This window comes from Pan troglodytes, chromosome 5 (genome assembly GCF_028858775.2).
Source record: "Pan troglodytes isolate AG18354 chromosome 5, NHGRI_mPanTro3-v2.0_pri, whole genome shotgun sequence".
Lineage (NCBI taxonomy): Eukaryota > Metazoa > Chordata > Mammalia > Primates > Hominidae > Pan > Pan troglodytes.
Genome location: NC_072403.2, coordinates 116,657,919 through 116,685,756, shown reverse-complemented (window position 1 = coordinate 116,685,756; position 27,838 = coordinate 116,657,919). Strand labels below are relative to the sequence as shown.

The 27,838-nt window shown below is 37.3% G+C and overlaps 1 protein-coding gene and 1 non-coding gene across 20 annotated transcripts in view; one reads left to right on the top strand and one right to left on the bottom strand.

Annotated features, from left to right (window-relative positions):
- HACE1 (HECT domain and ankyrin repeat containing E3 ubiquitin protein ligase 1) overlaps nucleotides 1-27,838 on the top strand; it is a 182,639-nt gene that overhangs the window by 85,664 nt on the left and 69,137 nt on the right. For all 19 annotated transcript variants that reach the window (XR_008548611.2, XR_010158119.1, XR_010158120.1 and 16 more), the window contains 6 exons: nucleotides 491-602; nucleotides 698-795; nucleotides 980-1,067; nucleotides 5,426-5,575; nucleotides 6,114-6,310; nucleotides 27,020-27,151. Coding sequence is in view for 16 of the 19 variants with exons in the window: in XM_016956055.4 (XP_016811544.1) it covers nucleotides 491-602; nucleotides 698-795; nucleotides 980-1,067; nucleotides 5,426-5,575; nucleotides 6,114-6,310; nucleotides 27,020-27,151 (777 nt within the window). In the remaining 3 variants the exon portion in view is untranslated. The remainder of the gene's footprint in view (nucleotides 1-490; nucleotides 603-697; nucleotides 796-979; nucleotides 1,068-5,425; nucleotides 5,576-6,113; nucleotides 6,311-27,019; nucleotides 27,152-27,838) is intronic.
- LOC112209632 (U6 spliceosomal RNA) lies at nucleotides 10,575-10,683 on the bottom strand. The gene has a single exon (XR_002944456.1). It is a non-coding gene; the product is annotated as a U6 spliceosomal RNA (small nuclear RNA).

The window sequence follows — 27,838 nt, the reverse complement described above, 5'->3', positions numbered from 1 at the left end:
GCCTGGGCAACAGAGTGAGACTTTGTCTCAAAATGACAACAACAACTACAACAATAAACCAAAATAAATAAATAAGATTAGGTGTAAGAGATTATTTTCATGAAAAATTAAATGGAACATGCAACGTAATTTTTCTGGGTGTGAAAATTCATTGTAATAAGGCTTGGATTTAAAAGAAATTGAGAATAAATATATTCAATTACATGTCTGATATTAAGTTCTGAGACATAACCAAATTTATCAAGTCTTTTGTGTTGAAAATGTAGGAATTAAAAAAAATACATTTCTCTAGGTAGTCAAACTATTTCAGCTAAGTTCTGTCTTTTTGTAAATAGTTATTGAAATGTTCAAACATTACCCAGTAACTCCTTATTGTAAATAAAGATCTAAGAATGATTATTTGTAGAAAAGGCATTTAGCAAGCTAGTAAATCTGATAATTAGATGACTGATACACTGCTAACATATTTTACTCTTATTTTTTGAGCTAGCCTTTTAAAGATCGCTGTGAATGGTTCTATGAACATTTGCATTCAGGACAGCCAGATTCAGACATGGTGCACAGGCCAGTGAATGAAAATGATATCCTGCTGGTTCACAGAGGTATGCTTAACAAAGAAACTGATATATGTGTGAAGCACAAAGTGCTTTTTATTGTAAATTTTAATATGTAAAATTAACCAATGCTACATATTTAGATTCTATTTTTAGGAGTAGCTGTGAAGTTGTGTCAAAAGCAAATTGTGCAAAGCTAAAGCAAGGGATTGCTGTACGGTTCCATGGAGAAGAAGGCATGGTGGGTATAAAAGAAGATGATATAGAAATCACTGTATGTAAAGAAAGATTGAAATGCCTTTTGAATAAAGTTTAATATTTAGTTGATAAAGGAAGAAACTTTATATTTAAATTTTGTTATTTAGAAAAAAATTTCCCAATATAACATATTTCTGTTGATGCTTAATTTTATTTCTTGAATTCAGGGTCAAGGTGTTGTGCGTGAGTGGTTTGATATTCTGTCCAATGAGATAGTCAATCCTGATTATGCATTGTTTACCCAGTCAGCTGATGGTAAGTTGTACAGTCTAGATGACTTTTTCTGCAACTTGTCACATTTTTCACACTATTTCAGTACATTTTATTTTTGATTTCCACAGCAGACCTGTGAGCTAGGTGGGATATTCTTATTTTATAGATGAGAAAACTGAAATTCAGAGTTTTTATCTGCATTCACACAGTTAATAAGTAGTAGAATCATAAGTGGAACCTGACTCAGTCTAACATTTGTTCCTCTGAACAGTTGGTTCCCAAATGCTTGTCTCAAGGACTAGTGTTGGCCCAAAGGAGGTTTCTTATCAGTCCTTTGTAAAATAAAACTAAATTTGTTCAATTTAAGGATTATCCTTGAGTCTACATTTTTTGAATTAAATGTTTTATTTCATAAATTAATGGTGCTTGTAGATGGCCTTAAACAAATAAAAGTCCCTATTTGGAAAAATAAAAATTTGCTAACTCTATTTGAGTTTCCAAGTTTTAAAATATATTGGTTAGGAAAACCCAAGTCTAGAAATCATGATATAAAATTTCAACTCTTAATCTATTTATGTATACTAACTTTATTTTCAGTCATTTTGAGAGATCAAGACCTGGCTACTATAAAGCTCTTATTTAACCATGTAAAACAGATAATTAACTCTCCTTGTTGAAATGGTGCTTGTGCCCTATAGAGTCGTAATTTGCTGTTGTAGACTAAATGGAATTAGTTATCACCTCATTTGTGTGAGGCATATTTGAGAGCTCTCTAACTTAATAAAGACATATTCCAAGTGAAGGTGGGATTTCAGTTTTCAAATGCTTTGCACAGTCGCTTGTTTTTCCTAAAAATCTTTTCTCTCCCCAAATGTTTACATTCTTTTATCAGGAGAGAATGCTTCATTAATTGTAGCTTCTGATTGCTTCCAACCAAACTAGCAGCAAATCCCTATTTGATCAGAAGGATGATTTTAGGGGAGGCAAGTGGGAGTGGGCTGCAGTAGAGCTAGGCAGCTGCAGGCATTCATCCCTGTGATGGGCTTTGTGGATACACTTTGAGTATTTGAAATTACGTAGGAACATGGAACTGCCTGCTTTAACTCTGTAACCTTTAATTCTTTGCTCTGAGGTGAATTTGGTGTCTTTGTGAATGACGAGTTCAGTGAAGTCATGAGTTTAATTATTTAGGCCTAATCTTTGAAGCTAGATCTAGCATTGTATTTTAGACTTATTTCTTCTCTTTATATCCTTTATTCTAAGTCTACTTAGCTTAATATCTGAAAAACAGATTTGGTGTGGAATCATTAGTTGAGGTACTTCCTTAATGTTACAGATTTATAGCAGAGCAAATGTTGAAGTACATAGACCCATAAAGTTTTTTTTTTTTTTCTTTGAGACAGAGTCTCGCTCTGTCACCCAGGCTGGAGGGCAGTGGCGCAATCTTGGGTCACTGCAGCCTTGACCTCCCGGGCTCAAGGGACCCTCCACCTCAGCCTCCCGAGTAGCTGGTATGGCTGAGGTGGGAGGATCACTTGAGCTGGGAGACGAGCCATGGCGCCTGGCTAGTTTTTGTATTTTGTAATTTCTGTATTCTTTTTGTGGAGATGAGGTTTCGCCATGCTGCCGAGGCTGGCCTCAAACTCTTGAGCTCAGGTTATCTACCCGCCTCGGCCTCCCAAAGTTCTGGGATTACAGGTGTAAGCTACTACATCTGGCCAAATATTTTGATTTATCTTTTTTGTAAGCCGTATCAGTCTCCTCTTTGGGGTCATAGTATTAATAAATTAAAATCAAGCTGAAATATTTTCACGTTCTCAGGTTTAGTTGACAAAGAGAATTACATATAGGAATCAAGAATTTCTAAATGTGGGGAATGTTTGGGTAGACCCGATATCTATAATAATTTTTTAAAGAACTTGTTTTCTAATGAAATTAAGATGCTTACTGTAGTGAAATAGTATATTTGTTATGAATTTGTCCTTTGGGTTTATACATGGTGAGAATCTTGACTGCTATTCTTTTGATACAATCTTGGGGCCAGTAAACTTAACTATTCTGCACCTTTGTGTCCTCATTTAAAAATGGTGATACCTGCTCGGGCGCGGTGGCTCATGCCTGTAATCCCAGCACTTTGGGAGGCCGAGGCGGGCAGATTACGAGGTCAAAAGATCAAGACCATCCTGGTCAACATGGTAAAACCCCGTCTCTAACTAAAAATACAAAAATTAACTGGGCATGGTGGCATGTGCTTGTAGTCCCAGCTACTTGGTAGGCTGAGGCAGGAGAATCTCTTGAACCCAGGAGCTGGAGGTTGTAGTGAGCTGAGGTTGCGCCACTGCACTCCAGCCTGGTGACAGGGCGAGACTCCGTCTCAAGAAAAAAAGAGAAAAGATGATAACCTATTTTTTGTAATGTGGTAAGAACTCAGTTAGCTGATATGTGAAAATGCTTAGTTGGTGCCTGGCATATAGAAAGTATAAATATTATATGCTATTATTATTACATGAAAATGATATTATTGTATACTAGGATTTTTCTGAGAGCATGAAAATAGTTGGGGGAGTCACAGCTATATATATTTTTTGAACTTAAAATTTATCATAAACTTTTAATTCTATTTAAAATTTTCAAGTTAAAAACTGTTACTCCTTTTCTGAAGATTTTCTCCCTATATGTTTCCTTTTTTTTTTTTTTTAAAGTCTCCTTATCTATTCTTTTTAAGCATCTAGATTTCTCAGAAAGTAATTAGAGAAGGAATTAAACACAGAGCTAGGGGAGGAAAGTAGAATCATCAGAAATCTTTGTTGGTCCATAGCCGTAATCATTCATTATTTTAACAGGTAAAAAATATTTGTGATTATTCTCAGAATATTATATTTTTGGGATTATGATTATATTTGTCTTTGAAGTCTGCCTTTATCTCACAAAGCTTTGCTTTGGCTTTTAATACCAGGTCTTGCTTCATGACAGTGAATTATTCTCCAAAGGTCCTTAACAGTGAATGATGAGACTCACATGACTTATTTAGGTTATTCCCATAGGCTTGCAAATTTATACCTTATATCTAAATAAACTAGTCAGCAGGTTAACCTGGTGTCAGCACCGAGAAATCAAAGACCAGTGAAACACAGAGTGAATTATTGTCAAAATGACTAAAGATTTCACTTTCCAATACATTTCTACCTTTTATTTTTCTTTGATGCTATTTCATTAGGTTTATCCATTGTTTCTTTTAGCCCAGGCATTTACAATAGTAGTATATAGCATGAGCTCATTATGTGTTTGTTGAATGGATGAGTAAATTTGTAATATGAATTAGTGGCCATCACAGAAAAATAGGAAAAATAGGAAAAGAAAGTTATTTAAAGTTGAGGTTTTGGCATTAGGTTTTAACTTTTAACTAGTAGTATTTTTTTTTTTTTAGACTTTTTTTTTACGGTGGTGAAATACACATGTAAATTTACCATTTATGTTATTGAAAGTGTACAATTCAGTGGCATTTAAGTACATTCACAGTGTTGTGCAGCCATCGGCCACTATCTATTTTCAGAGCTTTTTCATCACCCCAAGCAGAAATTCTGTACCTGTTAAGCAATATCTCCCATATCCCCTTTCCTCAGCCTTAGGTAACTACTAATCTACTTTACCTATCTATAAATTTGCCTATTCTAGATATTTTATAAAAGTGGATTCATATTCCATTGCACTGGATTTTCATAGTAATTGGTAACTTATTGCCCTTGCCATTTTTACTTTCACCTCAGAGGTAATTGTTTAAACTTAATTGTTTGCCATTAGAAAGACTTGGTTACTTTGTGGACTGAGGTGATTTTCTAATCATTGTTAACAGGCATCAAGTTCATTGACTAGGCCTGTCACTTAAGAGCAGTTGTACATTTACAGTTTTTAGTTATTCTCATAGTGTTCTACTCCTGAAGAAGCAAAAACTAGCAAATACTTACTGCACTGGCACATACAGATGAATGGGATAATGTCTGTCCTAGCGAACAGCCTATTGCCATACTGCCTAGGAAACTGTGTATATGTGCGTGTGTGTGTGTGTGTGTGTGTGTGTATGTGTATATGATCCTCTGCTGTATTATTTCCAGAGTGTCTCTGATGATCTTCCAACTAATTTCTGTCAAAAGTACTCTAAAATTTTCTCTCTGCCATAGATTACTGTGACAAATATATATGAATAAATGATTATCATCTATACTTCCAATTCTACTTACCACTTGTTATATTTTCCACAAAGAACATTTCTCTGGAAGTTTGTACATAATGTAACCTTAGCTTTGCTGAAGTTGTATGTGAATTAGTTTATCTGCATCGAAGTAATCTTTCTTCTGCATATAGATTCTTAATAATATATTATTTTGTATTTATTTCAATAGGAACAACTTTTCAGCCTAATAGCAACTCTTATGTAAATCCTGATCACTTGAACTATTTTCGGTTTGCTGGGCAGATCTTGGGATTAGCGTTGAACCACAGGCAGCTGGTCAATATTTACTTCACACGATCCTTCTACAAGCACATTCTTGGTATGGCTCTATTATTATTTCTGCAGACATTTATTTATATTGTTTTTCTTTCAGTTTGAGGAAAACTAGATAAGCAGTAGTATTTTGGATGAGATAATTTTTATTTTGATTGGAGCCCATCTGTATATGTAAGCCATTCGGGGTTTGAAGGAGAAAAAAATGACCTACCTTTTTTTTTTTCCAAACACCTCTAGTTAAGTTAGCCTTTTTTTTTTTTTTTTTCAATTTTAGTGTGTGTATTTTTATGCTAAGAATACATTTCAGTATGAGTATACTTAAGATAATTGGCATTTTTGAAGTTTATAATAACTTCCTGAATAGTTATTTCAAAGAAAGATTACATTGTAGCAATGTGAAAGAAACACAGAATTAATTTAACAGACTTTCAAATTCAGGAATCCATTTAAAATATGCTGTGAGTAGGATTGTATTATATTTTGCAGTTTTTCAGAATATCTGTAGAGGGCAGTATTTTACCATTAAATAGATAAGGGAAGGCAAAACCAGACTATAACTGCTGTATGTTTGCATTTTTTAGGTATTCCTGTAAATTACCAAGATGTGGCATCCATTGATCCAGAATATGGGAAAAATTTGCAATGGATTTTAGATAATGATATAAGTGATCTGGGTCTAGAACTAACTTTTTCTGTTGAGACTGATGTGTTTGGAGCAATGGAAGAGGTGCCTTTGAAACCTGGGGGTGGGAGTATTCTTGTGACACAAAATAATAAAGTGAGTATTTCAGTTTTTACCTTAACCATTGTTTGTAACTTGGCCCTGATAGTTTGCTAGTTACTCTAAATTCTTCTGGCACTTGTAGAAAAACTTTTACTATTACAGTATCATAACAGATAAAACGTTTAAGTTAATAAAACCATCAAATGTTAAATTTTGAATTAGAAAGGATTATTTTGATAATTGTGCTAGCTGTGCTGAGGTGGTTCCTAAAAAATCTAGAGCACTTCAGCTGATAGTATAAATTGGGCATATGCATTTTGAGAAATTTGATTAGAAATATAAGCTTAAATGAAGATATTTGCAAAAATTGCTCTTTCATGTTTTTAAAGTGTAATATTAAAGAATTCTAATAGAGAAAAGAAATGCCAGTGTTTAAGCTTTCCACATACTTTTGGGATCCAGTAAGTTTTTTCGACCTTTTGATATTTTTTTGACTGTATAACTTGATTATTTATTTATTTATTTATTGAGACGAAGTCTCACTCTGTCACCCAGGCTGGAGCGCAGTGGTATGATCTCGGCTCACTGCAACCTCTGCCTCCTGGGTTCAAGCAATTCTCCTGCCTTGGCCTCCTCAGTAGCTGGGATTACAGGGGTGCGCCACCATGCCCAGATAATTTTTGTATTTTTAGTAGAGACGGGGTTTCACCATGTTGGCCAGGCTGGTCTCAAACTCCTGACCTCAGGTGATCTGTCTGCCTCGGCCTCCCAAAGTGCTGGGATTACAGGTATGAGCCACCACTCTCGGCCTTATTTTTATTTATTATTACCTCTCCTCTATATGTATTATTTAAAAATCTTTGCATATGTTTTAAATTTCACTGTTCAAAGTCATAATATGACTTTAAGATTTAATATGGCTTGATGTTTTAATATGTTGTATGAGGTATTTGGAGTTAGAAAATATCATATGAATTCTAGTTCTGTTGCTTACAAGTAGCAGCTTCTGGTTGAACAATACTAAACTGCCCCCCTCCCTTTTTGTTTAGCTGAATTATAATTCCAAGACATCTTCAGAATCAATTTAACTATAAGAAACAATGTTCACTGAGCCATTTTTTAAACTATAGATTTAGTAAAATGTGGATTATTTTAAAAAGGGTTATGTTTAACAATTCTTCGAACTCAGTTTTCTGTAGAATTGGAATAATAATACCTCCCATACAGAATTGTTATTAGCATTTTGTAAAATGAAAAACACAGCACAAAAGTTAGTTGTATTGGGTAGTTTTCTATAAAAATAGGTTCTTAGTTTCAGATATATAAAGGGAATTGGAAACTTATTAGCAAGCGACATAATTTTACCTTTTGAAACTTAAGATACTATAGTGTACAAAAAAAAGAGATTGAATTCTTGGAAATAAAGTCAGGAGTGAGTTCTTACACATTCATACTTAGAAATTTTAAATTCTACCCTCTCATTTTACATGAAATGACACTAATCCTAAAGAGTTAATGGCAAAACTGGGACCAAAACCCAAGCCTCCTAATTTCAAGTCTAATGTTCTTCATACTGTATGCAAAATTAATTGTGTCGAGGAAGAACTTACTTGATTTTTAATGTAAGTCATGTTAAGCTCTAGAAGATTATAATAGTACAACACTTAATTTTTAAACCTATATGATTTGCCAGTGAGTGAAAATATTTTTAGAATCTTTTTTTAGATTGTTCACCTTGTAGCATGTTTATTATTTTATTTTACACTGGAGACCTACCCTCAATTAAGGGTAATGAAGTCATAGAATCTTTATTAAGCAATGATTGCCTTTGATAAGAGAACCATAAACATGATTCTTATCTGTGAATACTATATCTGGTGAGGTTTGTCACTCCTTTCAGATATATATGACAAAGTGGAAAGATCCAGTAACAATTGTATTCCAGTGCTTTGGGAGACTAAGGCAGGGGGATTGCTTGAGGCAGGAGTTCGAGACAAGCCTGGGCAACATAGTGAGACCTCATCTCTATAAAAAATAAAAAAATTAGCCAGGCCTAGTTTTGTGTGGCTACAGTCCTAGCTATTCTGGAGGCTGAGGTGGGAGGATCACTTGAGCTCTGGAGGTCGAGGCTACAGTGAGCCAAGATGACACTACTGCCCTCTAGCCTGAGTGACAGAGCAAGATCCTATCACTTAAAAAAGAAAAAAAAAAATGTGTATGAGGTATATCTATATTTATGCTTGCATCTCCTAGCAGCACCCCCCCCTTACTATGACATGATTTTTGTTTAGATTTTTAAAATATTATTAATTTTTTTGTATTTGTGTATTTTAATGAAATCTAGAAAGATGGAAAATATTGAATAAATAAGAATAAGTAAGAATATGCTCACATTGAGGATATACCCTTCATTGTGCATCTCACCAGAGGTGGGAATACTATTTTAATATTAAAGAGCTTGAAACTTTTGTTTCTCAGTTTAATACTTTATATATTTACATTTTGTTTAATTGCTTGGTTGATTAGAGGCTAACTTTTTTAAGTAATTAGGAGTGTTAATAGCAGGGTCTTGATTATTAATGTTATACATTCTCAGCTTTCATTTTTTTTTATATAAACATTTCTCACAATAAATTGAGCCTTTTTTTTCTAATGTTACCAGTATAGTAATTGTGTATCAAATTGTTGAGGTTTCAACATATAATGCTTATTTAATAAGTAACCTGATTCATATAAAACTCTTAAAAATCTTTAGAAACACATCACATTTTACCTTGCTTAAAATTGTTAAGATATTCAGTTTACAAAATGTTACTTTAAAATTTTCAAACCCTGTTTCTTAGAAATACTATTGATTTTTGGTTTGTTCTTTTATTTTGCTTATACATTCTGTTATGAACTTTTCTGTTACTTTAGAGTCAGCTTTTTACTTTATAGGTAGAAAGTTTTTTTGTCATGTTTAGAGTTCGACTTTATAATTTTGAACTATTGAAACTTAAATGACTTGCTAAACTTGTTAGAGGGCCTTTGTAAACTGATCTCCACATGGGGGAGTCACTTATTCCCAAGTTTTATTAAAAGGCTTTGGTGATTATAAAGTGAAACCAAATAGATGAAAATACCTTTAATTTAAAAAGCAATATGTTAAATAAATACAAGTAATATAGGCAGATGTATATATATTAGTTCCACATTTGAAATATAATACTCTTAAATTAGTTAGATATGGCCTCTTTTGCTCATATTTTCAGTTCTAGCATTTAGAATTGAAGCTGTAGGGGTTTAAATGTTTGCATCACTTTTATAATATTAGTCATAAAGTTCATCCAGGCTCGGAGAAAAAAAAGAAGATAAGAGTAAGATGGGGCAGGTATCAGGGAATGGATGAAGTGGTATGGAAGTTGAATTATAGAGGTGAAGCATTAAGTGGTCAAGTAGGAGTAAGGATGGGAAGAAGGAAATGTTCTGGGTTTACAGGAAGGCACAGAGGTGACAGAGCATGCTTTGGGAAACCACAAGTAGATCAGAGTTGTGGAGCTTAGCTTAGATGGAAAAGTAAGCAAGTAGAAAAAGATGATGTGGGGAAGGGAGAAAGTGGCCAAATTCTGAAAGACTTTGCATCCACAAGTAGTACTTTGAAAATTATTCTGAAGTCTGTGGAGATGATTGCAGATGTTAAAGAGGGAAATGACATGATCAAATTTCAGTTAAGAAAACAAAAAGAAGCAACCAAACTCAGCTTGGAGTGTGAAAAATGGGTTGAAATGGGGCAGTACTAGAGTCAGGACAACTGAGAGGAGGCTGTGGCATTTTGGTTTGGGGAAGCATGCATGAGGAATTATGTAAGGCAAGTGGCAGTGAAGATGGAGAAAATGGGATAGCTTTTAAGCTTTTGAGGATAATAGAATTTATAGAACTTGGTAATTGGGAAGATGAGAAAGAGGAAGGACTCAAGGATAACTGCCACTGTTGTGGATTGGGCCACCTAATGTCTGATAGTGTTGCCATCATACTCTTCATAAACCTCATTATCATTAATTCTGTTTTTTAGTGACAATAATTACTACTTATTGAGTACTTTGTGTTTCATGTATCTGAACCATGTTCTTTATGTTTCTCATTTCCTGTAACAGCCTCTTGAGATAGCTATTTCTCTTTATTTAGTGTGGAAACAGCCTTAATATTAAAACATTTGACATTTATTAGGTTTTTATAATGTGCTAGGCACTGTTTGATGTGCCTTATGGGTATTATACTTAACTCTGTGAGGTGGAGATACCCCTTTCTACAGGTGAGGAAACAGAAGCATATAGGAGCTAAGTAGCTTTCTCCATGCAGTCTGTAAATTTCAAGCCTGCTTGTGCAGGGGCCATCCAGTCTTCTCTGTATGGTTCCAATATTAGCATATGTGCTGCTGAGACAAGCACTTGAGCCTGCTTGTAACTACAACACTGCATTTCTTTAGACGTTAAATAACTGCCCGAGGGCACAAAACTTGTAACTGATGTTTTCTTATTTTAAATGGATGTCTACAAGACAGTGTAACTGCTAGGCTTCTCATTTACTAAGGCAGTGAATGTGAACAAAGTAGCAAATACAAATTTAGTATGTTTTAACGATTTCATTGTAATATGGTTTTATTGCTAGTCTTATATGATTAAATTTTTAGTGCTAGCTTTGCATGATTATTTAACATACACATTTAATGCACATACGAGCACAAAATACAGACTTTTATCCATAGATTATTGACTTAAAGTGGATTCTTTATATGCATCTTTAGAAAAGTATACAGGTTGAGCATCCATAATTCAGAGTACCCCAGAGTCTGAAACTTTTTGAGTACTGACATGAAGCCATAAGTGGTAAATCCCATACCTGATCTCATATGACCAGGGGGCACTCAGAACACAAGCATACAACATACAGTTGTTTCAGCATCCCCAAAGGAAAAAAGACCCTCCCAGCCCCCTTCTGCTGCATATATATTTTTTCTTCAACACACCAAGATTCCATCATGCAAGCATGCCCACAAGGGTAATAAAATGACATGTGCAGGACGCATATGCCAAGAGCAGGTTCCCCACTGTGCCCCACGTGGGGCCAAGGCCTATGTGCATTTGTGCATTACTCATGTCTTTTCTTTTCTTTTGCTTATTTTCTGCTCTGTGGTGCAGAGGTATTGTTGGGAATGTCAAAAAGGCCTGCAGATACCCCTATGGGTAACAGTGACAGGGAAAAGAGGGAGCATTTGTCTTTATCCGTAGCACAGAAAGTCAGGCTGTTGGAGAAACTGGACAGCAATATAAATGTGAAATGTCCTACAGAAGAGTATGGTGTTGGAATGACCACACTATATAACTTGAAGAAACAAAAGAATAAACTGTTGACATTCTGTGCCAAAACTGATGAAAAGAAGTTAATGAAAAATAGAATAACACTGCATAAAGCTAAAACTGAAGATCTCAATTGTGTATTTAAAGAGTGGATTTGTCAGCCTAACAGTGAACACGTGCCACTTAATGGTATGCCGATCATAAACAAGCAAAGATCTATCATAATGAAGTGAAAATTGAAGGGAACTCTGACTTTTCAACAGGCTGGTTGCAGAAATTTAAGAAGAGACATGATATTCATTTTTTAAAGATTTGTGGCACTAGAGCATCTGCTGATCACAAAACAGTGGTGAAATTCAGTGAGGAATTTGCCAAGGTCATTGCTGATGAAAATCTGATGCTAGAACAAGTCTATATTGCTGTTAAAATATCACTATTTTGTTGTTGTTGCCTCAGAAAGACACTGACTACAGCTGATGAGACAGCCCCTATGGTAGGCTACCAAGGACAGAATAAATGTGCAGGGATGTCCTAGTGCAACAGGCAAGTGTAAGTGTAAATTTGACGTGATAGGCAAAAGCCTGTGTTCTCAATCTCTTCAAGGAGTGAATTTCTTACCAGTCCATTATTATGCTAGCAAAAAGGCATGGATCACCAGGGAAAATATTTTATACCAGTGGCTTGTGTTTACTGCATGGTGACTGCAAGACTTTGTTATTCCCTAACAACTGCTCTGCTCATCATCCAAATGAAATTCTCATCAAAAATAATGTGTTTGCCATGTATTTTCCCTCAAACGTGACTTCATTAATTCAGCCATGTGACTGAATTAATCAGTCACATTAGATCAATGAAGGATAAATATAACACTTCGTTGCATAGACTGCTAGCATCAGTGAACAGAATTGTAATTGTGGAAGGTTATCAAAGGGAGTTTAATATGAAGGATGTTGTGTATGCTGTTGCCAGTGCTTGGAACACAGTGAGTAAAGACACAATTGTGCATGCCTGGCACAACCTCTGGCCTGCAACTATGTTCAGTGATGGTGACGAGCAAAGGTGTGACTTTGAAGGATTCTGTATGTCAAGTGAAAGAAATGATGTTTGACTGCCTTACATATGCAAAAAAATATACCTTCAGAGTTTGTTAGTGAACTGAAAGAAGTGGATATTGAAAAAGTCTGTAACACTGGTTATAAGGCTCCAATTGCTCATTCATTGATGATGAAGTAGCCAAAATGGTTCTGAATGAAGGTGATGGTGATAATAGTGATGATGAAGATAACATTAAAACTGAAGAAGAAGTGCCTATAGATGACATGGTGAAAATATGGCATTCACAACAGAACAAGAAATCATGTTAGTTTATAAAATCAAAGAGAGATTTCTAAGGCAAACACCATTGTTAATGAGGCAGATAACCCTGGAGGAAACATTTAAAAATCCATCCAGCAGAATGACTCTTCATTCCTAGAAGACCCACTTGCTGTCCTCTCAACTGCTTCTTCTCACCTTAAAACATAAAATAATGTACAGGCCGGGCATAGTGGCTCACACCTGTAATCCCAGCACTTTGGGAGGCCGAGGTGAGTGGATCACCTGAGGTCAGGAGTTTCAGACCAGTCTGGCCAATATGGTGAAACCCCGTCTCTACTAAAAATACAAAAATTAGCTGGGCATGGTAGTGCGTGCCTGTAATCCCAGCTACTTGGGAGGCTGAGGCAGGAGAATTGCTTGAACCTGGGAAGTGGAGGTTGCAGTGAACCAAGATCACAGTGCCACTGCACTCCAGCCTGAGCAACAGAGTGAGACTCTGTCTCACAAAAAATAAAAAGTGTGCAGTACTTTTTTTTTTTTTTTTTTTTTGAGATAAAGTCTTGCTCTGTCACCCAGGCTGGAGTGCAGTGGTGGGATCTCGGCCCACTACAACCTTTGCCTCTCAGGTTCAAGCAGTTCTGCCTTAGCCTCTCAAGTAGTTAGGATTACAGGCGCCCACCACCACACCTGGCTAATTTTTGTATTTTTAGTAGGAATGAGGTTTCACCATGTTGGCCAGGCTGGTCTCGATATCCTCACCCCAAGTGATCTGCCCACCTCGGCCTCCCAAAGTGCTGGGATTATAGGCGTGAGCCACTGAGCCTGGCCTACAGTACCTTTTAATCAAAACAAAGCATTCCAGGTGGAAACGGAAAGCCTGCTGTTGTTTGTTGCTTCTGTTTAACAGCTGGCACAGATATTCTGGTGATGCCTCTGTGCTGCTGTAGCTACCCTGAACATGCGATTTTTTTCACTGTATTAATGGTATGCCTCCTTTTTTTTTTTTAACCATTAAGTAGTTAGGTGTAAGTGTAAGAAAATGGTTGCTTATTGGTAACATGTAAATTTGGTCAGGAATAATGGTGATGTCAAACAACCACAGATTGTGTCTACATGGGTGGCTGAGATAGTGATCCCTTTACTTTCTGATGGTTCAATGAAACAAATTCATGTTTAGACTTGGGTGTCATTCCCAAGATAACTCATTTTGTATATGCAGATATTCCAAAATCTAAAACACTTTGAAATTTGAAACGCTTCTGGTCCCAAGCATTTTGGATAAGGGATACTCAATCTGTACTATGAGATTTGTTTTTTTACTACTCTGAAAACTTTTAAAACAGGTAGTGTAAGTCTACAGTTTTTTAATGTTGAGTATACGTGTGTGTTATTAGGTGGGTTTGAATGATCTTTTTGGTATCTTCCTGTCAACAATGAAAACATGAAAACACACTTCTCCTTGCATTTTAGATAGTATATTCTAGAAATTAACTTTAAAAATTACCAAACCTATAAAATGGTAACCTGATCAGTATTTTCTTTTTATTTGCTGGGAAATTTGTTTATTTTTTATTTGACTGATTCTTTTTTTTTTTTTTTTGAGATGGAGTCTTACTCTGTTGCCCAGGCTGGAGTTCAGTGGCGCGATCTCAGCTCACTGCAAGCTCCACCTCCCAGGTTCATGCCATTTTCCTGCCTCAGCCTCCCGAGTAGCTGGGACTACAGGTGTCCACCATCATGCCAGGCTAATTTTTTGTACTTTTAGTACAGACGGGGTTTCACCGTGTTAGCCAGGATGGTCTCGATCTCCTGACCTTGTGATCTGCCTGCCTCGGCCTCCCAAAGTGCTAGGATTACAGGTGTGAGCTACCGCGCCCGGCCTTTTTTTAAAATTATACTTTTAAGTTCTGGGTTACATGTGCAGAATGTGTGGGTTTGTTACATAGGTATACACGTGCCATGGTGGTTTGCGGCACCCATGAAACCGTCAGCTACATTAGGTATTTCTCCTAATGTTATCCCTCCTCTAGCCCCCCACCCTCAGCAGGCCCTGGTGCGTGATGCTCCCCTCCTTGTGTCCATGTGTTTCTCATTGTTCAACTCTCACTTGTGAGTGAGAACATGCAGTGTTTGGTTTTCTGTCCTTGTGATAGTTTGCTGAGAATGATGGTTTCCCACTTCATCCATGTCCCTGCAAAGGACATGAACTCACCATTTTTTATGGCTGCATAGTATTTCATGGTGTATATGTGCCACATTTCCTTAATCCAGTCTATCATTGATGGACATTTGGGTTGGTTCCAAGTCTTTGCTATTGTGAACAGTGCCGCAGTAAACATATGTGTGCGTGTGTCTTTATAGTAGCGTGATTTATAATCCTTTGGGTATATACCCAGTAATGGGATCACTGGGTCAAATGGTATTTCTAGTTCTAGATCCTTGAGGAATCGCCACACTGTCTTCCACAACGATTGAACTAATTTACACTCCCACCAACAGTGTAAAAGTGTTCCTATTTCTCCACAACCTCTCCAGCATCTGTTGTTTCCTGACTTTTTAATGATCGCCATTCTAAATGGTGTGAGATGGTATCTCATTGTGGTTTTGATTTGCGTTTCTCTAATGACCAGTGATGATGAGCATTTTTTCATGTGTCTGTTGGGTGCATAAATATCTTCTTTTGAGAAGTGTCTGTTCATATCCTTTGCCCATTTTTTGATGGGGTTGTTTGTTTTTTTCTTGTAAATTTGTTTAAGTTCTTTGTAGATTCTGGATATTAACCCTTTGTCAGATGGATAGATTGCAGAAATTTTCTCCCATTCTGTAGGTTGCCTGTTCACTCTGATGATAGTTTCTTTTGCTGTACAGAAGCTCTTTAGTTTAATTAGATCCCATTTGTCAATTTTGTCTTTTGTTGCCATTGCTTTTGGTGTTTTAGACATGAAGTCTTTGCCCATGCCTATGTCCTGAATGGTATTGCCCAGGTTTTCTTGCAGGATTTTTATGGTCCTAGGTCTTACGTTTAAGTCTTTCATCCGTCTTGAGTTGATTTTTGTATAAAGTATAAGGAAGGGGTCCAGTTTCAGTTTTCTGCATATGGCTAGCCAGTTTTCCCAAAACCATTTATTTAAAAAGGAATCTTTTCCCCATTGCTTATGTGTGTCAGATTTGTCAAAGATCAGATGGTGGTAGATGTGTGGTGTTACTTCTGAGGGCTCTGTTCTGTTCCATTGGTCTATATATCGTTTTGGTACCAGTACCATTCTGTTTTGGTTACTGTAGCCTTGTAGTATAGTTTGAAGTCTGGTAGCATGATGCCTCCAGCTTTGTTCTTCTTGCCCAGGATTGTCATGGCTATGCGGGCTCTTTTTTGGTTCCATATGAAGTTTAAATTAGTTTTTTCCATTTCTGTGAAGAAAGTGAATGGTAGCTTGATGGAGATAGCATTGAATCTATAAATGACTTTGGGCAGTAAGGCCATTTTTATGATATTGCTTCTTCCTATCCATAAGCATGGAATGTTTTTCCATTTGTTTGTGTCCTGTCTTATTTCCTTAAAGCAGCAGTTTGTAGTTCTCCTTGAAGGGGTTCTTCACATCCCTTATAAGTTGTATTCCTAGGTATTTTATTCTTTTAATAGCAATTGTGAATGGAAATTCACTCATGATTTGTCTCTCTGTTTGTCTCTTATTGGTGTATAGGAATGCTTGTGATTTTTGCACATTGATTTTGTATCCTGAGACTTTGCTGAAGTTGCTTATCAGCTTAAGGAAATTTTGCGCTGAGACAATGGGGTTTTCTAAATACACAATCATGTCATCTGCAAACAGAGATAATTTGACTTTCTCTCTTCCTATTTGAATACACTTTATTGCTTTCTCTTGCCTGATTGCCCTGGCCAGAATTTCCAATACTATGTTGAATAGGAGTGGTGAGAGAGGACATCCTTATCTTGTGCCAGTTTTCAAAGAGAATGCTTCCCGTTTTTTTCCCTATTCAGTATGATATTGGCTGTGGGTTTGTCATAAATAGCTCTTATTACTTTGAGATGCATTCCATCAATTCCTAGTTTACTGAGAGTTTTTAGCATGAAAGGCTGTTGAATTTTCTCGAAGGCCTTTTTTGCATCTATTGAGATAATCATGGTTTTTGCTGTTGGTTCTGTTTATTTGATGGATTACATTTACTGATTGTGTATGTTGAACCAGCCTTGCATCCCAGGGATGAAGCCGACTTGATCGTGGTGGATAAGCTTTTTATGTGCCACTGGATTTGGTTTGCCGGTATTTTATTGAGTATTTTTGCATTGATTTTCATCAGGGATATTGGTCTAAAATTCTCTTTTTTTGTTGTGTCTCTGCCAGGCTTTGGTATCAGGATGATGTTGGCCTCATAAAATAAGTTAGAGAGGATTCCCTCTTTTTCTATTGATTGGAATAGTTTCAGAAGGAATGGTACCAGCTCCTCGTTGTACCTCTGGTAGAATTTGGCTGTGAATCCACTGGTCCTGGACTTTTTTTAGTTGGTAGGCTATTAATTATTGCCTCAATTTCAGAACCTCTTATTGATATATAGAGAGATTCAACTGCTTCCTGATTTAGTCTTGGGATGGTGTATGTGTCTAGGAATTTATCCATTTCTTCTGGATTTTCTAGTTTATTTGCATAGAGATGTTTATAGTATTCTCTGATGGTAGTTTGTATTTCTGTAGGATTAGTGGTGATATCCCCTTAATAATTTTATTGCATGTATTTTATTCTTCTCTCTTTTCATCTTTATTAGTCTTGCTAGCCGTGTATCTATTTTGTCGATCTTTTCAAAAAACTAGCTCCTGGATTTATTGATTTGTTTGAAGGGTTTTTCGTGTTCCTGTCTCCTTCAATTCTGCTCTGATCTTAGTTATTTCTTGTATTCTGCTAGCTTTTGAATTTGTTTGCTCTTGCTTCTCTAGTTCTTTTAATTGTGATGTTAGGGTGTTGATTTTAGATCTCTCCTGCTTTCTCTTGTGGGCGTTTAGTGCTAAAAATTTCCTTCTACACATTGCTTTAAATGTGTCCCAGAGATTCTGGTACGCTGTGTCTTTGTTCTCATTGGTTTCAAATGACATTTTTATTTCTGACTTACTTTCGTTATTTACCCTGTAGTCATTCAGGAGCACGTTGTTCAGTTTCCATTTAGTTGAGCAGTTTTGAGTGAGTTTCTTAATCCTGAGTTCTAATTTGATTGCACTGTGCTCTGAGAGACAGTTTGTTGTGATTTCTTTTCTTTTACATTTCCTGAGGAGTGTTTTACTTCCAATTATATGGTCAGTTTTAGAATAAGTGCGATGTGGTGCTGGGAAGAATCTATATTCTGTTGATTTGGGGTGGAGAGTTCTGTAGATGTCTATTAGGTCTGCTTTGTCCAGAGCTGAGTTCAAGTCCTGGATAACCTTGTTAACCTTCTGTCTCACTGATCTGTCTAATATTGACAGTTAGGTGTTAAAGTCTCCCATTATTATTGTGTGGGAGTCTAAGTCTCTTTGTAGATCTCTAAGGACTTGCTTTATGATTCTGGGTTCTCCTGTATTGGGTGCATATATATTTAGGTCATTTAGCTCTTCTTGTTGCATTGATCCTTTTACCATTATGTAATGTCCTTCCTTGTCTGTTTTGATCTTCTTTGGTCTAACGTCTGTTTTATCAGAGACCAGGATTGCAACCCCTGCTTTTTTTTTTTGCTTTCCATTTGCTTGGTAGATCTTCCTCTATCCCTTTATTTTGAGCCTATGTGTGTCTTTGCACGTGAGATGGGTCTCCTGAATACAGCACACTGATGGGTCTTGACTCTATCCAATTTGCCAGTCTGTGTCTTTTAATTGGGGCATTTAGCCCATTTACATTTAAGGTTTGTATTGTTATGTGTGAATTTGATGCTGTCATTATGATGCTAGCTGGTTATTTTGCCCGTTTATTGATGCAGTTTCTTCATAGCGTCGATGGTCTTTACAGTTTGGCTTGTTTTTGCAGTGGCTGGTACCGGTTGTTACTTTCCATGTTTAGTGCTTCCTTCAGGAGCTCTTGCAAGTCAGGCCTGGTGGTGACAAAGTCTCTCAGCATTTGCTTAACTGGAAAGGATTTTATTTCTCTTTCACTTATGAAGCTTAGTTTGGCTGGATATGAAATTCTGGGTTGAAAATTCTTTTCTTTAAGAATACTGAATATTGGCCCCCATTCTCTTCTGGTTTGTAGGGTTTCTGCAGAGAGATCTGCTGATAGTCTGATGGGCTTCCCTTTGTGGGTAACCCGACTTTTCTCTCTGGCTGCCCTTAACATTTTTTCCTTCATTTCAACCTTGGTGAATCTGACATTTTATATGTCTTGGGGTTGCTCTTCTTGAGGAGTATCTTTGTGGTGTTCTCTGTATTTCCTGAATTTGAATGTTGGCCTCCCTTGCTAGGTTGGGGAAGTTCTCCTGGATAATATCCTGAAGAGTGTTTTCTAACTTGGTTCCATTATCCCTGTCACTCTCAGGCACACCAATCAAATGTATATTTGGTCTTTTCACATAGTCCCATATTTCTTGGAGGCTTTGTTAGTTTCTTTTCATTCTTTTTTTCTCTAATCTTGTCTTTTCACTTTATTTCATTGATTTGATCTTCAATCATTGACATCCTTTCTTCCACTTGATCGAATCGGCTATTGAAGCTTATGTATGCTTCATGAAGTTTTCATACTGTGGTTTTCAGCTCCATCAGGTCATTTAAGCTCTTCTCTACACTGGTTATTCTAGTTAGCCATTCATTTAACCTTTTTTCAAGGTTTTTAGCTTCCTGGTGATGGGTTAGAACATGCTCCTTTAATTTGGAGAAGTTTGTTATTACCAACCTTCTGAAGCCTACTTCTGTCAGTTCATCAAACTCATTCTCCATCCAGTTTTGTTCCGTTGCTGGCTAGGAGTTGTGTTCCTTTGGAGGTGAAGAGGTGTTCTGGTTTTTGGTATTTTCAGCCTTTCTGCTCTGGTTTCTCCCCATCTTTGTGGTTTTATCTACCTTTGGCTTTGATGTTGGTGACCTATGGATGGGGTTTTGGTGTGGATGTCCTTTTTGTTGATGTTGATGCTCTTCCTTTCTGTGTGTTAGTTTTCCTTCTAACAAACAGGCCCCTTAGCTGCAGGTCTGTTGGAGTTTGCTGGAGGTCCACTCCAGACCCTGTTTGCCTGGGTATCACCAGCAGAGGCTGCAGAAGAGCAAATATTGCTGCCTGTACCTTCTTCTGGAAGCTTCGTCCCAGAGGGGCACCCGCCTGTATGAGGTGTCCAGTCAGGCTACACGGGAGTCAGGGACCCACTTGAGGAGGTAGTCTGTCCGTTCTCATAGCTCAAACACTGTGCTGGGAGAACCACTGCTCTCTTCAGAGCTGTCAGGCAGGGATGTTTAAGTCTGGAGAAGCTGTCTGCTGCCTTTTGTTCAGGTATGTCCTGCCCCTAGAGGTGGAATCTAGAGGGGCAGTAGGCCTTGCTGAGCTCCAGTGGCCTCCGCCCAGTTCAAGCTTCCCCGCCTCTTTGTTTATACTGTGAGCATAGAACCTCCTACTCAAGCCTCAGCAGTGGTGGACGCCCCTCTCCCCGCCAAGGTCCAGCGACCCAGGTCAATCTCAGACTCCTGTGCTGGCAGCAAGCAAGGCTCCATGGGCATGCGACCCTCTGAGCCAGGCACAGAAGGGAATTTCCTGGTCTGCCAGTTGTGAAGACTGTGGGAAAAGTGCATTATTTGGGCAGGAGTGTACCATTCCTCCAGGGGCAGTCAGTCACGGCTTCCCTTGGCTAGGAAGGGGAAAACCCCTGACCCCTTGCGCTTCCCGGGTGAGACGACACCCTGCCCTGCTTTGCCTCGCCCTCCGTGGGCTGCACCCACTGTCCAACCAGTCCCAATGAGTTGAACCAGTCACCTCAGTTGGAAATGCAGACATCACCCGTCTTCTGTGTCAGTCTCGCTGGGAGCTGTAGACCAGAGCTGTTCCTATTCGGCCATCTTGGAAATGACTCTTCGATCACTATTTTCAATGACTGAATTTGTCTCAAGGAAGCTGAAGTAATAGGATTTTTATCAGACTATCAATTCTTATAACTAGTTTGTGACTTTAATAATAAGTGTGTGTGTGTGTGTGTGTGTGTATATATATATATATTTTTTTTTTTGAGATGGAATCTGGCTCTGTCACTCAGGCTGGGGTGCAGTGGTGTGATCTCAGCTCACTGCAACCTCTGCCTACTGGGTTCAAGAAATTCTCCTGCCTCAGCCTCCTGAGTAGCTGAGACTACAGGCGTGCACCACCATGCCTGGCTAATTTTTTGTGTTTTTAGTAAAGATGATGTTTCACCGTGCTGGCCCAGCTGGTCTAGTATCCTGACCTTGTGATCCACCCACCTCAGCCTCTCAAAGTGCTGGGATTACAGGCATGAGCCACCGTGCCTGGCAGGTTGTTTATATTTCTTTGGCGTCAGTGGTGATATCTACCTTATCATTTCTGATTGTGTTTATTTCATCTCACTTTTCTTCATTAGTCTAGCTAGAGGTCTATCTATTTTATTAATATTTTCAAAAAATCAGCTCCCGGATTCATTGAATTTTTTGAAGGGTTGTTTTGTGTCTCTGTCTTCTTCAATTCACCTCTGATCTTGGTTATTTCTTGTCTTCTGCCAGCATTGGAGTTTGTTCACTCTTGGCTCTCTAGTTATTTTAGTTGAGATGTCAGATTGTTAACTTGAGATCTTTCTAGCTTTTTGATGTGGGCATTTAGTGCTATAAATTTCCCTCTTAACACTGCTTTAGCTGCACCCCAGAGATTCTGGTACATTGTCTCTTTGTTCTCATTAGTTTCTGATAAATTCTTGATTTCTCCCATAATTTTGTTGTTTACCCAAGAGTCATTCAGGAGCAGGTTGTTCAATTTCTATGTAGTTGTGTGGTTTTGAGTGAATTTCTTAATCTTGAGTTCTAATTTGATTGTGCTGTGGTCTGAGAGACTGTTTGTTATGATTTCATTTCTTTTGCATTTGCCAAGGAAAGTTTTACTTCTGATTATGTGATCAATTTCAGAATAAGTGTCATGTGGTGATGAGAAGAATGTATATTCTGTTGAATTTCAGTGGGAAGTTCTGTAGATATCTATCAGGTCCACTTGATACAGAGCTGAGTTCAGGTCCAGAATATCTTTGTTAAATTTCTGTCTTGATGATCTGTCTAATATTGTTAGTGGGCTGTTAAAGCCTCTCACTATTATTGTGTGGGAGTCTCAGTCTCTTTGCAGTTCTCTAAGCACTTGTTTTTTGAATTTGGTGCTCCTGTGTTGGTTGTATATATATTTATGATAGCACTTCTTGTTGAATTGAACCTTTTACCATTATGTACTGCCCTTGTCTTTTTTTAATCTTTGTTGGTTTAAAGTCTCTTTTGTCAGAATCTAGGGTTGCAACTCCTGCTTTTTTCTGTTTTCCATTTGCTTGGTAAAATTTCCTCCATCCCTTTATTTAGAGCCTGTGTGTGTCTTTGCATGTGAGATGGGTCTCTTGAGGACAGCATACTGATGGGTCTTGGCTCTTCATCCAGCTTGCCATTCTTGGTCTTTTAATTGGGGCATTTAACCCATTTACATTTAATGTTAGTATTGTTATGTATGAATTTGATCCTGTCATAATGATGCTAGCTGGTTATTTTGCAGGCTTGGTTTATGTGGTTGCTTCATAGTGTCACTGGTCAGTGTACTTCAGTGTATTTTTGTAGTGGCTGGTAACAATTTTTTCTTTCCATATTTAGTTCTTTCTTCAGGAGCTCTGGTAAGGCAGGACTGGTAGTAACAAATTCCCTCAGCATTTGCTTTTCTGAAAAGGATCTTATTTCTCCTTTGCTTATAAAGCTTAGTTTGTCCAGATATGAAATTCTCAGTTGGAAATTCTTTTCTTTAAGAATGTTGAATATTGGCCACCAGTCTCTTCTGGCTTGCAGGGTTTTCACTGAGAGGTTTGCTATTAGTCTGAAGGGTTTCCCTTTGTAGGTGACCTGGCCTTTATCTCTGGCTGCCCTTAACAGCTTTTCTTTCATTTGGACCTTGGGGAATCTGATGGCTTTGGGGAATCTGATGTGAAGACACATCTGATTATATGTCTTGGGGTTGATCTTTTTGTGGAGTATATTACTGGGGTTCTCTGCATTTCCTGAATTTGAATGTTGGCCTGTCCTGATAATCTGGGGGAGTTCTCCTATATGATATCCTGAAGTATGTTTTCCAACTTGGTTCCATTCTCCTCGTCTCTTTCAGGTACCTCAGTCAGTCGTAGGTTTGGTCTCTTTACATAACCCCATATCTCTTGGAGGTTTTATTCATTCCTTTTTGTTCCTTTTTCTCTATTATTGTCTGCCTGTCTTATTTTGGACAGATAGTCTTCAAGCTCTGAGGTTCTTTCCTCTGCTTGGTCTTTTCTGCTATTGATACTTGTGATTGCATTGTGAAGTTCTCATGTTGTGTTTTTCAGCTCCATTAGGTCTGTTATGTTCCTCTCTAAACTGACTGTTGTGGCTGTCAGCTCCTGTATTGTTTTACTGTGATTCTTAGCTTCTTTGCATTGGGTTAAAACATGCTCCTTTATCTCAGTGAAGTTTATTATTACCCACCTTCTGAAGACTATTTCTGTCAATTCAGCCATCTCAGCCTCAGACCAGTTCTGTGCTTTTGCTGGAGAGGTGTTGCGGTCATTTGGAGGAGAAGAGGCACTCTGGCTTTTTGAGTTTTCAGCATTTTTGTGTTGATTCTTTCTCATCTTTTTGGCCTTAATCTACCTTTGTTCTTTGAGGTTGCTGACCTTTGACTGAGGTTTTTGTGGGGTCTTTTTGTTGATATTATTGTTGTTTTCTGTTCATTTGTTTTTCTTTTAGTAATCTGGCCACTTTACTGTATATAGGGCTGCTGTGGTTTGCCAGGGGTCCTCTCCAGACCCCAGTTGCCTTGGTTTCTCCCATACCTGGAGGTACCAGCAGAGAAGGCCATGAAGCAGCGAAGATGGCAGGCAGGTCCTTCCTCTGGAAGCTCTGTCCCAGGGGGTAGGTACTTACCTGTTGTTGGCCTGCATGCACCTATAAGAGGTGGCTGGAGACCCCTGTTGGGAGATCTTAACAAGTCACAAGGAGTGGGATCAGGGACTTGCCCAAAGAAGCAGTCTGGCTGCTTTTTGGTAGAGCACATGTGCTGTGTTGAAGGGGACCCTACCTTGTCTGGACCGCCTGTATTCTCCAAAGCCAGCAGGTGGGAGCAGCTGAGTTGACTGAACCCCAGACATGGCGGTCACCCCTCGTCCCCGGAGCTCGGTCCCAGTGAGATACCAAAGCTCTGTCCTTAGAACCCTTAGCCAGTGTATTTCTACACAACATGAACACTTGAAATGTTACTGGGTAACAGTAGTGGGTGTTCATAGTAAAATTCTATTGTCAAGATAATATTAATTTGTTTTATTCTGTTTGAAGGTGTACTGTTTAGCGAGGCAGGGAAACATTTTAGAAGCAGTTCGACTTAGATTTTTCCATTAAACACAGCTCTTTCAAGTATTTGAAAAACTCTTATATTACTGAAAAATTAAGTGTTTATGATAGCTAGGATTTCATTATTTTATTGAAAAATAATTTAGTTCAACTGCCATCCACATTTGAATTACTTAATTAGCATGAAGACTGGGATGTGAAGGAGCTGATTTTCAAAAATTGGTATCAATAACTATGAACTGGGTTACTGAAATACATGTGGAAAATAATAAATATTAAAATAAATGGAAGGAAAAGTGTGATAAAGAGTATTATATTTGTAAAAATAATTTTAAAAAATGTAGGAGGAAATAATAGGGATTAATTGGTAAAAAATAGAGTATATACTATTCTGATAGATATGGAATGCAATTAAAATAGGTAATGTTCACATGAGCAAGTCATAAATCTTTTATTTTCATGCTTCATGACTTATTAAGGTCTTCCACAGAGATTATTGAGTCACACTTTAAGATGGTAAAGCCAAAACCTCTTGGGAAAAAGTCTCTTTAGGGAAGAATAGGGTCTTTCCTGGCATCTTAAAAAATATAATATATAATTAATTAATTATATGAATGGGGCAGAAAACTTTTAGTACATCCAGTGAACAATTTTAGTGAGAGTAGACATAAACTGAAATATAGTCATGTGCTAATGCAGGTATCACTGCTGTAATCACTATGAAATATTTTATATATGTTATTTCCCGGGTTGGACTCCAGAAATTTAGTGTATGTTTCTGTTTGACTGTTGGGTACACATTTCTGTCTCCCTCTCTATAATAAGTACCTGTATGTGACTTGTAGCTAATTAATTCCTATATAGTAGAGAAAAACTTGCACCTTTGGTTGGTGGGAAGTGGGATTTGGGGTGAGACTAGATTGAATAGCAGAGATGGTAGCTTTCCTTGTGTTAAATTGTAAAAGGAGCCACACCGGGTTTTGGGAGAGCTGTATGGAATCTACTGTGACACTTCTGTAGCTCTGAGAGCTGTGAAGAATTCATAGCTAGCAGTCATATAGAACTTGCTGGCTCAGTGCCTTTTTATGGTCTTTTTTTCCCCTGTTTTTTTTTTTTTTGTTTGGTTTTTTTTGTTTGTTTGTTTTTGAACAGAGCATCAGATTAGTGCCAAAAAAAAAAAATAAAGGAAGAGGGCTAAAACAGAGTTTCTTCCCTGTTAGAGTTTTAATTCCTAGTAGGTAGGAGCTATATACCTGCTATAGCATATTGTTTTTAACTCACAAAGTTTCACTTATAACTAATTAAAAAAAATATAAATGATAACCTAATAGTTTATATGTGTATACAGACACATACTCTTTCTCTCTCTGTATATAATTCATTTTGTTCTAAGCCAAAATACATTTTTTAAATTACCAGTTATTATTAGTATTTTTTTCTTTAAGAGACAGGATCTTGCCCTGTTGCCCGGGTTGGAGTGTGGTGGCACGGTCATAGTTCACTGCAGACTCGAACTCCTGGGCTCAAGCAATGCTTCCACCTCAGCCTCCCCTAGTAACTAGGAGTACAGACATGTGCCACCATGCCCTCTGCTTATTACCAGTTAAATTTTAAGTAACAATATTTTCTATGATTATCACGTATTTTAAAATAAAGTGGGTGAATATATAGATTACCTTAACTCAATTGAATTGACTATGCTACAAAGAATGATTTTACCGAGTTCTAAGTATGTGTTAAGTGAATTTGATGATGGTATGCATTCATTCTTCACATATTTTTTGAATACTTTCAAAGTGGCAGCCACTTTTTAGGAGTTGGTATATATCCTGGTAAAACAAAGTTCCTGTCTGCAGAGAGATTACATTCTAATGAGACATTTCAGTGAGAATGATCTAGAAGTATAAACACATTGGGGCCCGGACAAGCTTGTGTTTTGGGAATAGCCAGAAAGCCAGTGAAACCAGAATTGAGTGAATGAATGCACTAGGGGGAGAATGGAAAGAAGTGAGATCAGAGAGCAAGGCAGAGGCCAGATCATTTAGGGCCTTAGAGACCAGGAAAGGAATTTGGATGTTACTCCAGATGTCATGAGAAGTCATTATAGGGTTTTGAGCAAGAGAGTTGCCTGATCTGAGTTATTTACATGTACATACACACACATATATATCTATGTGTATATATACATATATATATTTTTAAATCACTCTGGCTAAGGTGTGGAGAAGCATCAGTACAGGGGCAAAAATGGAAACAGGGACACCAGATGTTGCAGTAATCCAGATAAGAAGTGATGATAGCTTGGACTGGGGTGCTGAAATGGAGGTAGTGAGACAAGGTAAGATTGAGAATTTTTTTAAAAGGTAGATCTGATAGTATCAGCTGAAATAGGGTGTGAGAGAAGTCATGGATGATTGAGTCCCTGGAATTTTTTCCTCAACAGCTTAGTGAATAGTGGCTTGCTGATTTGCTGAGATGTATGAGTGTTGGTGTCAATTTTATTTTAAACCTTTACCTCTTAAATAAGAAATAATTATATTAACATTAAGTATGTAAAAAGTTTCTGAAAAGTCATTATGAAAACTTCTTTTTCAACAGGCGGAGTACGTCCAGCTTGTTACTGAACTTCGAATGACAAGAGCCATTCAGCCTCAGATCAATGCTTTTTTACAGGGCTTTCATATGTTCATTCCACCCTCCCTCATACAGCTTTTTGATGAATATGAATTGGTAAGGAAAAACATCAGTTCTTATGTTGTAACACAACAACACAAAACTAGTTGATGTAATTCAGAAATAATTGTGGAGTACTATGATGAATGAAATAATGTATAAATGAGACAAAATGGTTTAATGTCCATTTTTAGGGATTTGATATAAAATTTATGGATGTGCATCTCTTAAGCTTAATAACCAGATAAGCAGCTCCTTAATGTGAAGTGAGGTGAGGTGGTGACAAACCAAAATGGAATATATTCCTGTTTCTTCTATATGGGAGATGTTGAAGGCCAGTCTTCCTATATACACAGTATTCTACATTATTTCTGAATTTTTTATTTGACCACATGACGTAAAGGGCGCTGATACTAACTTCGTAAACTTCTAAAAAGAATTAAGAAGGTTTTTCTTATTGTATAGTATTGTCTTCTCCAGTTTCTTATATTGCCATATATATAATTTTATAATTCTTTATTTCAAACCTATGGAGTCCATCGTCTTTGCCATCCTCTAGTCCCTAATGAATGTTTGGTTTTGCTACTTTAATTTGCCTTTATTGTACTGTGATCCAACAGAATTTCCAATTTTATATGATTTATGTCTGCATTTTTCTCCATTTTCTTTTTCTCTTTAGTTTTGGTAATTTGGAGAATTATTTTTAAACTCTTTGAGTTGTCTAAATCTTAATAAAGCACAGTA